Consider the following 12,500-nt stretch of genomic DNA (forward strand, 5'->3'; position numbering starts at 1 on the left):
GAGGAGAGAAGAGAGAGAGAGAGAGAGAGAGAGAGAGAGAGAGAGAGAGAGATGGAGAGAGAGTGAGAGATGGAGAGGGACTGGGGAGAGACAGATAGGGAGCGAGATGGAGAACGAGAGAGAGAGGGGAGGGAGAGGGGAGGGATTGAGAGACAGAGAGAGAGGGATCGAGAGTGAGAGAGAGAGAAAAGGCGGGGAGGAGGACAGTCAAATATCTCATTTCCCCGCAGCGATTGGAAACTAATCTATTGTTTGAGATAAAAGACCCTCCTGAATGCATGCATGAGGAATGAATTTAGAAGTCGGCGATTCTGCCCCTGAATTGTCAATTTACTGCACTCTCACTAAACACTTAAAACACAATGCAAGAGGAGGGGAAAAGGTAAGAGATTTGCATTAGAGGGAAATAATAACACAAGTGGCCAGAGAGAGAGAAAAGAACTGGAGAATATGTAAATGGGGAGGACCATTCAGAGGGGAGGCGACTGAATGGGGGGGCCGAGACTAAACTTGATGTACGGGGAGAACGATTGTGTGAGTTTTCTTTTTTTGTGATGGGGCCTTTTTTTTTTGTGTTGATTTAGGAAGACGGGAACATCCTTTGTGCCATTGTGTCGCCAACGCTCAACACACGACAGACACAAAACCTACCTGCGTTAATGTTTTCTGAGATTTTGACAATGTAGGAAGGCAGGCTGAATGTAGGTGGGTTGTCATTTTCATCCTGAGAGGGAACAAAAAGCACAAAACGACAATTCGAGAAGCATTTTAATATTAGTGGTGAGAGTGGTTTGGACGGGAGCACTTTACAGCAAAATAAAGGTCTGTGTCCCTTCCCTATGAAGAAGAACACCCGATTTAGAGATAACGACATGATGGAGTGCCCCCCTCCAGCATTGTTCCAGAACCAGCACGACAAACTCGATAATGAGGCATGAAAAAGTTGTGTCTGCGTAACAATTATACCCAAACTGCAATACACCGCAAAAGACATCTCACTCAAGTGAATTGGAGAGTGTTTGCGTCACGTGGCTGTATCCAAGAACGCCACGCATCCATATATCAAAGCGGGTTCGAGAAGAAAAACACGTGCGGCAATTTAATCTCCCCTGTCCTTAATTTGAAACAACAGCCAGAAGCCGTGGCGTGACTTAAAGAAGTGACTGCACACTGAAACAGGATGTGATGTCACACTGACTGCCACATCAAGTTAAGGAAAAACGAAATGAAGCCCTCTTTATTCATTTAGCCTATTTCATAGAAACCCCATTCAATTGTGTTGCTATTTATGGAGAGCCCCCACCCCCTGCTGTGGGAGCTGTAAGAAATGCTAAAACTGTCACTGGCTGCACTATCTATCACGACTGGGTGGCAGTCAGGGAGCACAGCATTGTGTGTGGCTGTGTATGTATGTACGTGTGTGTGTCTGTGAGTGTGTGTGTGCTTGCAGTACTGCCAGCTACTGATAAACCCCTGTGGTGTGAGTCACGACATTCAGGGGAGGAGGGGGACAACAGAGAATCGAGAGCTAGAGAGAGAGAGAGAGAGAGAGAGAGAGAGAGAGAGAGAGAGACTGTAGATCTGTGTCGATCTCTCGCTGTAGGCGTCTGCATCGCACCGTGAATTCCTCATCCCCTTTCACTCTCTCTATGTCTGCCGCAGCCCAAAGTTCCTCTGGCCAGCACAGCGTTGGGTACATTGTATATACCGCCTATATTTCACACATTCAGCCTCTTTTGGAGGATATAGATAGAGCGGCCATCCGTGAAAGTACCATCTTCAGAAATCGGACTATCGTATATATTACACTTGGTCAAAATGGCGGCTTAGCTTTACATATGCTCCCCGCTTAAAGGCGCTTTAAGCAATATTTCCGTTCCGATAATTGTTAAATAGCTCCATATTCCGACAGCCATGACTGGTCTCCCAGTCGCTCAGCACTGCAGTTAACCGATGTTTGATTCCTGGTATCCACCTTATCCAATCGGGAGAGAGAACTCCACAAAGAGGCGGTTCCCCCCTGCGTTTCGGTATCCCGTTCCCACTTCATCCAATCAGGGGAGAGAACTCCACAAGGGGGCGGTTCCTCCCTGCGAGTTCACGGCCAGGCCGCAGGATAACAGCGTTGCCTATCAATGGCAGAGCGGATGAAGGCTACCGATCCCAGAGCTCCCAGGCATGGCTTACACAACCAGACACGGCAAGGAAGAAAAAAGTGACTAATAAAGAGAGAATGCAAGACAGCCTCCAGGAAGTAGAGACCAGAGTCCCGTCATTCAATTCAATTCAATTGTATTTGCAAAGCCCGTATTCTCAAGGGGTTTAACAGGCCGTATGTTTATGACACCCCCCTGACCCTTGGCACGTATAGGTTAAGAAAACTTAATTAGTGAATAAGGAATCTTGAGACTGCACGCAGAGTGGGGGATCCCTCCTTCTAGGGATGATCAGGAGTACAATGGGTGCCATACTTGATGTACATAAATATAACCAATCATATCGTGTGACGTGGGGAGGAGGAGGGAGGGGAGTGCTCACGGACGGGAATAAACGGACAGGAAGTTAGCAAAAAACGACCCCATCCCTGCAGGAGCCTTTAACACACTGCCATGCAGAGTCGTGGAGGAGGTGTGTGTACTCACAAACAGCTCCAGGGTGACGGCCACGCTGCTGTTGAGGGCCGGGCTGCCCCCGTCCCGGGCCATCACCGTCAGGTGGATCCGCCCCGCCGGGACCCGCTCATAGTCCAGGGGGCTGTTCACGCTGATCACTGTGGGGGACGACGACAGAGAGGTAGGTAGGTAGGTAGGTAGGTAGGCAGACAGAGACGTGGAGGAGAGACAGTGAGACAGCAGGCGGACAGAGAGAGAGAGAAATAGAAAGAGAAAGAGAAAGAGAAAGAGAAAGAGAGAGAGAGAGAGAGAGAGAGAGAGAGAGAGGAGCGAGAGAGAGGAGCGAGAGAGAGGAGCGAGGGAGAGAGAGAGAGCAAGCATGGAGAGAACACAGAAAGAGAGACAGATGAATAAACATACGCGGTCGCTGCAGTGTGAGCTCTGAGCGCTAAAGCCCCTTAACACACGTCATTAGCATGCTTTCTGGATCACATCTGAACCGCAGGTGGTTGGAGTCTAATGGGTTGCCGCATCGCATGGGACGACCGGACAAACGCCGGGTCAGCGACAACAACAGCTGGCGTGAATCCTATCCTCACTTTTAGAAAATACACCAAATAAACAACCATAAAAACATAAAGACGAACAAAGAGCTCAGAGTTTAATCCAACCGCCCACGCTGCATATGCTTGCCGGCATTCGTAAGTAAAGTTGTGCTTATTAACATCCCTGTAACCGAGTGATGCCACAAGGATAAGGGGAGGTGTTTGTAGGTACAGCCACCTTGGGTGACAATGGTAAACTGACTGCATTTATACAGCGCTTTTCTAACCCGTGGCCACTCAAATCACTTTTCAATATGACTTTATATTCCCCCATTCATGCACACATTCACACACCGACGCCGCTGTCAGCCACGCAAGGCGTCAGCCAGCTCGTCGGGCGCAGTCAGGGGGAGGTGTCTTGCTCAGGGACGCCTCGGCACTCAGCTAGGAGGGGCCGGGGATCGAACTAGCAACCTTCCGGTTACCAGCCAACCCGCTCTACCTCCTGAGCCCCGTGCTGCTGATGACCAACCGGTCAGACGCTTTACTAACGTTCTCCGCCTGTGTGTGAATAAGTGTCGACATGTCTGGACTCCTGGGGGGGGGGGGGGTCCACCCCGCAGAGAGGACCCTTACCTGCGTAGCCCTCCTGCATCAGGATGTCAAAGTACTCGGGGAAGGCGGAGGCGGAGGTGATGGTGTAGGTGAGGTGGTTGTTGGGCGGAGAGTCCTCGTCTGTAGCCTGGGGAGGGAGGGGCGAGAGGGGGGAGGGAGGGAGGGAGAGAGGGAGGAAGAGGGAAGGAGGTCGGAGAGAGGGAGGAGGGGGGGGAAAGTGAGGGAGGAGAGGGGGAGGGAGGAGGGAGGAGGGGGAAGGAGGGAGGGAGTGAGTGAGGGGAGGGAGGGAACGTGGGTGGGTGGGGTTGGGTTAGAGGTACTTTTGGAAAGAAAAATGAAAGGAAGACGAGTGCTTCTAAAAAAGCATATGCCTCGCTGACACCCCGGTGACACCAGCCAAGCCCGCTGTGAGAGGAGAGGGCTGGGGGGGGGGGGGGGGGGGGATGACAGGCGGACGGCGTGGCACAACAGATGCTCCGGGAGACAGTGGCGCTGTGCGTTTGTGCGTGCGTTTGTGCGTTCGCTCGCCGATGTGTTGTTTGCACCACATGGGACCGGCCGTGTGTCTGTTTAAACATGTCTTTATCCACGCGCACGCATGCAACGTGTGTGTGTGTGTGAGTGTGTGCGTGTGAGTGTGCGTGTGCGTGTATGTGTGTGTGTGTGTGTGTTTGTGTGAGTGTGTGTGTGTGTGTGTCTGTGTGCGTGTACATGCATGCGTGCAAGCGCATGTGTGCGTACGTGTGTGTGTGTGTGCGCTCGTGCGTATGTGCGTGTCTGTGTGATTGTGTGCTTGCGTGAGCTTGTACACGTGTGTGTTTGTGCGCGTCTGCGTGTGTGTGTGTGCGTGTGCGTGTGTGTGTTTACTCGCGCAGGCGGGGGACCCTGTGAGTCCCGGCGTCCCGGCCAGGAAGCCTTCACTCAGCGTCGACATGTTGTTGCGCAGATTAAAGCTAATTCTGGCTATTAGCAGCGTGGGCGTCAACATTGGACGAACACCAGCGGAGCCGAGACAAGCCAAGCAAACAGAGGACAGCCCAAATCACACATTACCGCACTAATCCGCCAAGACGACGGCGACCAACACAACAACAACAACGCCGTCAACACCGGCCGGGCGTCAACTCTCTCCCCTTCGTCATGAGCGAGCTGGCAGTCGCCGCGGAGACGACGCGGCTCTGCCTGCCTGCGTGGGGGGGCGGGTTGCTTCACTGGCATCATTAGACACTGGACAGCTGTCAGAGAGACGTTCTCTTGAATATCTCCTCCACACACACACGCCACGCAGCCCTCCTGATTCCTCCCTGCTCTTCTTTGATTCGCTTCCAAACTGTTGAGTAAGCAGGAGCTGTTGTTTGTCGTCCTCCGCCAAAGTGTTCCAAGTTCGCCCGGCTTTCATACCTCCTCCCCTTCCCTCGCCGTCTTGCCCGTTTAATTGGAGCGCCCCTCCGACGCACACGGCTGCTAAGCGGCCGCTCCACGGGGAGTGCCAGGCGAGGTGAGGCTTTTAGTGGGAGCGGCAGGATACAGCGAGGGGCAGGCAGGGGGGTGAGGTGCCCGACCACGTGTGTGGAAGCTGCCCCGCCTGTCCCCAGCTTCCACACACGAGGTCGGGGGCGTGGTTGTGGCCGTGGTAGGGGTCAAGGACCGGGACTTGGGCATGGGGCCGGGGACTTGGATGGGGATGGGGGACGCAGACACAGGTGTGAGGTCCTGGGTCCCAGAGGGCGGCTCTAACTTCTCCCCTCTATTGTTCAGGAGAAGAGAGTAGCTAACAGCAGTGAGTGTCACGACTCTTCACTTTCCACTGTCTGGCTCCTTCTCTCTCTCTCCCTCATTGTTTTTTTATGTTGGATTGTTTTGGCGTTTTAGTGTTGGTGTGTTTGTGTGTGTGTGTTTGTGGGTGTGTGTGCTTGTGAATCCATGCATTAATTCATGTCGGGTGGGTTGCGCAATAAATTGCTGACATGAAGGCAGGCTTCCCTCCTCTCAGGCTGCAGTAAGGGTGTGTGTGTGTGTGTGTGTGTGTGTGTGTGTGTGTGTGTGTGTGTGTGTGTGTGTGTGTGTGTGTGTGTGTGTGTGTGTGTGTGTGTGTGTGTGTGTGTGTGTGTGTGTGTGTGTAAGGTCATTGTTTGAGGTCAGCGTGTGTCTGTGTGTACGTGTATGTGAGTGCGGGTTAGTGTGGGTGTTGGTTTCTCTGAGCCTAGTGCTACGGTCTAACGAGGCTGGAGTAAAATACGGAGCATCTGACAAATCCCAGCATGAAAGAAGAACAGCGGCGAAGGGAAGAGAGAATTTAAGATATAGCTAAGTTAATAGGATATGCTGACTTAATCCCAAACACTGAACTTCAACCTCACCACCCTCCCCAAAAGGCCACCACAAACCTTTTATTCCCGTCCCTGTGCATATAAACCAAGAGAGAATTATTTTCATGGAGGGGACAGGGGAATGTCTGTTCTCCTCACCGGTCCAGACGGACCTGTTCCATAGCAGCCATGCTATGGAGCGTTATGGGGATATCAGGGAGGACCCAGCGGATCGGTCATGTTACGGTACGTTATGGAAATATCCGGGAAGACCCAGCTGATCAGTCATGCCATGGAGCATTATGGAAACATCCAGAAGTCCCAGCCCCCTAGGCATGCTTCGGAGCGTTATGGGAATATCAGGGAAGACCCAGCTGATCAGTCATGTTTTGGAGCATTTTGGGAATATCAGGGGAGATCCAGCTGATAAGTCGTGTGAGTGTGAGGGTCTCTACCAAAGAACTTATCCGGCCAAAGTAATTCCATCTCCCATTTATCGCATTAACTTTTAACTGGCAAAAAAACAACTCAAGCAAGCAGTACAAAATATATTTCGAGAAATCATTTGCCTTCTCTAAAGCGATAATTCATAACATAAAATGGATTAATGGAAACACGGAAACACGGTCAAGTGCAGGACACCAAGCCCACCCAGGGGGAAACAAGGGGGTCCCATCGGTCAACTCACCCTGACACGGGCCACGTACTGCGGGCCCTGCTCGTTCTCCCGCAGCATACCCAGGTACGCCTCCTTCTGGAACAGCGGCGCGTTGTCGTTGACGTCCAGCACGTTGATGCGCAGCCGGCCCGTGGTCTCCTCGCCGCCGCCGTCCCGGGCAAGCACCGTCACCGTGAAGCGCCGCATCAGCTCGTAGTCCAGGCCGGCCCGCAGGCCCACCCAGCCCGTCCGCGAGTCCAGGGAGAACCTGCGAGGAGAGGGAGGCGAACCGAGGTCTGAGGCGGCGGTTTGCAGTGTCAGTTTGTCGGTTTGTAGAGTTGGTTTATGGGTTTGTAAAATCAGTTTGTAGCGTTACTTAGTAGCGTCGGTTTGTAGCGTCAGCTTTTATTTGGTTCGTAGAGTCGGTTTGTAGAGTCGGTTTGCAGCATCAGTTTGCGCCGTCGGTTTGTGGCGCCGGTTTATAAAGTCGGGTTTGTAGCGTTGGTTTGTCGCGTCGGTTTGCAGCCTCGGTATGCAGCGTAGTTTAGTAGTGTCGGTTTGTAAGGTCAGTATGTAGGGTCGACTTGTAGCGTTGGTTTGTAGCATCGGCTTGTAGCCTTGGTTCGTAATGTCGGGTCGAGCGATGAATCTTTTATTCGATCGGCTTGGTTAACAGCGGCTAGTTCATCATCTTCATATGATCTATTTTGTGAGGTTCTTGGTGACAGTTCTATTAAATTAATACCTTATAAAGGACCGAATATTGATGAGTTTTGGCCATAGATTTGGCAATTAAGTTCCATAGTGGCTTATAGATGGATACTTAACACTGATGGGGGCAGAAATATATAACGCAGCCCCTTTGGGTACGGGTTTGGTGTGGAACCCCCCAGCTAGGACACTATTCCACCCCCACAATATTACATTACATCTTTCAGCTGACGCTTTAGTCCAAAGCGACTTACAATAAGTGCCTTCAACACTGAAGATTTAAAGTGCAAGAATCATTCCAATGCATAACATTCGTCAAATGAATTAACAGCTAAGTGATACAATCGAGAAGAAAGAGATAGAGAATGGGTTCTTTTCACAGGCAGAGATGCAGTCTTGAAACAGAAAGAACAACAACAGCAAGAAGAGGAAACAAAAAGTTTCTGTGCATCAGAACTTCCGCCACCATTGTGATTTTATGATATATTGTTGTAAGGACGATACACACTTTGTGTGTGTGTGTGTGTGTGTGTGTGTGTGTGTGTGTGTGTGTGTGTGTGTGTGTGTGTGTGTGTGTGTGTGTGTGTGTGTGTGTGTGTGTGTGTGTGTGTGTGTGTGTGTGTGTTGAGGTGTGGGTTTCTTACTGGTCTGGTTCTTCGTTGAAGAAGTAATGCACTGTTCCAAATGTACCAATGTCTCCGTCTGTTGCCTGTGTGGGAAAAACACAAAGCCGTTTTTAATGTCTTTCATTTCGTTTTCTGTCAGACTTTTGATGTAATTTATGATGCCTGGGTTTGTGTGCTGTGTGTGTGTGTGTGTGCTGTGTGTGTGAGTGTGTGCTTACGTGAGTTTTTGTCTGAGAGTGTCTGCACACATTTGCATATATTCTGAAAATACACCCCGGAACAAAAACAGCTGCACAACATTATCCATCAGCAACGTTTCCTGGATGTTTCCGGGGATTGTCATTTATAGGAGCGCATCATATGGCCACCTTGTAAAACCATACTTCCCCACCCGAGGTGTTGATTAGATCAACCGAAACACGCCAACACATTTGTGCTTTTTACTCACATGATGCTGTGAGAATCAGAAAATAGGACAGCAAATATTAACACTCAAAATAAAAAGTACACACAAACACACACACACACATAAAAATACACCCACACTTGCTCACAGACATACATATAAAGACACGCACACACTTGGTCACACACACACACACACACACACACACACACACACACACACACACACACACACACACACACACACACACACACACACACACACACACACACACACACACACACACACACACACACCGCTTTGGTGCAGCAGCAGCAGCCACCATAGCAGTGATTGTACTACTTAATGTCCTTCCTGTGCTACAGACCTAGTCCATCAAACGGACCTTTAGTGCACCTTGTGTGTTTTTTTTTCACCAACAGTACATACTACAACCTTATAGAAAGATTGCTATCTTTACAGTGTTTGCCACTTCCAAGGGAACAGGGGAAGGGAAGTTGACCCGACCGGGCTGTAAGATGGGGACCATAATACAGTCCGCTGTGGGCGGTAACACTTAGCCTGTGTGTGCATGCACACACTGACCCCATTGCAGAACCCTCATCCAGACTCCAGACATTCTGCTTTGGTACCACGATCACGGCCCTCTCGTCTGAGACGAGACAGAAGAAACACAACATGAAATCCCCACAGGTTCTGACACTGTGCCGCTGCCTAGAAAGCTTTTCAGCACCAAAATCCAATAAGAAGAAGACAGCGTTGCAATGTGCTGTCATCACACCATTAAGGTCCATGACCAGAATGCAATTTGGTGAGTCCTGTCCACTAGACAAAAAACCTCTAACACCGTGTAGCGTTTCTTCACGGATTGTCCTCTTGGAAGTGGACTGTGTGAACACACACTGGATTAAGACCAAGATGCAATAAAGAGTCCATTTCACTCCTGGATCAGACCAAATCCAGCAGCACCATGCATGCTTGTATGTTCACCGTGTGTAGAGGATTACAGACGTAGAAGGATTATCAATGTTTAAAACCCTCACACACTTTCACACGCTCAACCTGTGGATTGTTTCTCAGTGGAGCGGAGCCATCTCTCAGTTTCTCTCCCCCTCTCTTATTAAAAGTCCCGCCATGAAGTTTAGCTCCAGCCTGTAGTTACACCTGGTAGTTCCCTATCAGCATCCTGGCTGCTAGATCAATGTTTCCCACAAAAACTCCAAATGGCTCCTTTGAGGCGAGTCGTCACCGAGCTAATCGAACACAAAGCGGGCCTCAGCCTCCAGAAACCTCTCTGAATGAGAGGTGTGTATGTGTGCTTGTGGGATCAGTGTGTGTTTGTGTGTGTGTAGTTGACCCCATTACTGCCCCCCCCCTCCCCCCATTACTGACTGCAATCCCCCTCTTACTAACAGGTACATTGTCCATTTTACATCAGTCCGTTACAACCCCCCTTACCCCAGATCCCCCCCCATCCCCACACACACTAAGACCCCCCCACACACACACACACACACACACACACACACACACACACACACACACACACACACACACACACACACACACACACACACACACACACACACACACACACACACACACACACACACACAAAAAGCTCCGCCCCTTCCTTGTGAAGGTCTGTTTGTCGCCGAGTTCTACATATCTCGCTCTTGGCACACACTCTTTCCCCTTGACGTGGCCCTGCCCCCCTCCCCCTCTCCCGCAGGTGAGTGACGGCCCCATAAGTGCTCTGATGATAGCACTGGGGGTGTTAGCGTGACAGCTATCGAGTCGCTGACAGCAGCCGCGCGCCGCCAGAGGGCTAATGCTCCCGCCGCACGCCGCAGCCCGGCCGCGTCGGAGTCGCGTAGAGAGACACAGAGGCAGAGAGAGAGAGAGAGAGAGAGAGAGAGAGAGAGAGAGGGGAGAGAGAAACACAGGCAGAGGGAGAGGGAGAGGGAGAGGGAGAGAGAGGCAGACCGGGACAGACGATAGGCATCAGTCTGATCCAACCCACACTTCTGTCTTCGTCTCCCCCTTCTCATCATTCACGTCTCACTGCCACCCCCTTGCCAACCCATCACCATGGTAGCGACAGCCCAGTCACTTTGCAAACTGTTTGCCAAAGACTTTCAACTTAAAAAACACTACACTGCCTTTTGTTGGCCAAGAATCACAGGAAGACGCCATTCCTGCGGGGCGGCTAATAGATTGTGACTCGTGATGTCAGACCGTTCAGTCAGATAGTGTCGTGTTCCGGTTCGTGTTTAACTCGATTCAGCACATGTTGATACTTCCACTTCCACTTACGCCATCCCCAAAGTTTGCCTTCCTCTTGCCCACGGACCTGGGCTTGAGGGCTGATGGGGACAATGATATGATCTCTGATCGGACCGATCTTGCTCTTCGCCAATTTATATTATGATTGTGATATAATATAAGGATAGCTTTAGTCAGTAACTGAGACACCCAAGAACGCAGGTTGAGACATTGATATCCATTTAAACTCTGATTCACTAGCACCCAATGTAACAAGTTACACTTAACAGGTGCTGTACAGCGCCCCCTAAGGCATGGGATTAACAGTGCATACTGTTGACTATCCATTGCATACATAACAGATATAATCCACAATAAAGAAATAAGGCTATGAGAGAAGGTATATCTAATTATTTGAGGCATTTCCTGCCAAGACACGAATAAACAGAAGCTTGAAAGCTGACAAATAAAACTGCTACATCTAGAAATGAATGACTCCGTATCTTCTGACTAGATGGAATCATACACTGACCGAGTGTGACATGTTGGAGCAGGAAACGAGCACCAACTGAGAACACAAAACCTATCCCACGGAATAAACCTTGGGAGTCGATTGGCGGACTGCAGCGGTGTCGTAGTCAAAATACAGTCAGTGTGAGACCAGAAATAAACAGTTTAAGAGCGGCATCACAGAGTCGGTGCACTAGCTATTACCAGGGCAGAGCAGTGTTTCCCTGACACCTGATCCTCAGGCAATAACTGCAGAGGGAAGAGCACTTTTCCACGGGACTGGTTTAGTTACAACATGATGGCTTTCCTTCCAGCAGAAGGGTCTGTGTGTCTGTTTCTCTGCAAGGTCTGAAGAGAGTCTTGAGAGCTTTAGCACTGCCACAGCCACATTGGATATTCCAATAACAGCATGCATGTTGCTGAGACAGAAACTGTTTGGATGCAGTTGGGTAAACAAAAAAAATCTAACCAAACTTTTGAATTGCTGCAGCCGAAACCAATCAGCAATTAGGATGGCTAACAATTGCAGATCAGAAAACTGCTAATATTATACCCAATTTCCCAGCAAAATAAAATATATAATAGTCATATATCAAATCTTAATCAATCAATATACCAAAATGATACGTTCGTAAACTCTTCAAAATTTGATTTTGTGTTGTAAATTGCTATAATTATGCTTATCATGATTATCTTTCTGTTCATATTGATCTCCCTGGCAGCCTCTCTGGGCTACGTATTCATCTCTTTGAATGGCCCGACAGTGAGGCAGGGACCAATGAGCAGGGGATCGACCTCGCCCGCTCACAGACTGAGCAGGGGGAGGATGATTCCCAAGCTCCTCTCTCTGAAGCCACCAGGAATTTAAATGGATGGGATCCAAAAATTGCCCTTTTTTCTTTTTTTTTGCCGAGACTTTGAGAAAAGGAAGTCATGGAAGAGGAAACCAATTACAGGCTGTCAAGCCAGCTGCTGTCAAAATAGACCTGATCACCAGTCCAAACATGGCATGCACACACAGACACGCACACACACACACACACACACACACACACACACACACACACACACACACACACACACACACACACACACACACACACACACACACACAAGTACGTGTTTGCGCACACACCCACAAGTGGTTGCACGTACACATACATGCACACGCACATACCCACACGTGTCTGCCCAAAAACACACACACGCACACACACAAACACACACGTTTGTGAGCAGAACC

General features: G+C 49.9%; 1 protein-coding gene across 1 annotated transcript in view; it reads right to left on the reverse strand.

Moving 5' to 3' along the window:
* LOC130404941 (cadherin-23-like) overlaps nt 1-12,500 on the reverse strand; it is a 131,503-nt gene that overhangs the window by 16,159 nt on the left and 102,844 nt on the right. Inside the window, exons 14-19 of the mRNA XM_056609890.1 lie at nt 8,095-8,159; nt 6,770-7,007; nt 3,794-3,899; nt 2,643-2,770; nt 591-724; nt 335-344 (exon numbers count right to left, since the gene is read on the reverse strand). Of these exons, the coding sequence (XP_056465865.1) occupies nt 335-344; nt 591-724; nt 2,643-2,770; nt 3,794-3,899; nt 6,770-7,007; nt 8,095-8,159 (681 nt within the window). The remainder of the gene's footprint in view (nt 1-334; nt 345-590; nt 725-2,642; nt 2,771-3,793; nt 3,900-6,769; nt 7,008-8,094; nt 8,160-12,500) is intronic.

The sequence above is a fragment of the Gadus chalcogrammus genome, chromosome 15 (assembly GCF_026213295.1).
Source record: "Gadus chalcogrammus isolate NIFS_2021 chromosome 15, NIFS_Gcha_1.0, whole genome shotgun sequence".
Classification (NCBI taxonomy): Eukaryota; Metazoa; Chordata; class Actinopteri; order Gadiformes; family Gadidae; genus Gadus; species Gadus chalcogrammus.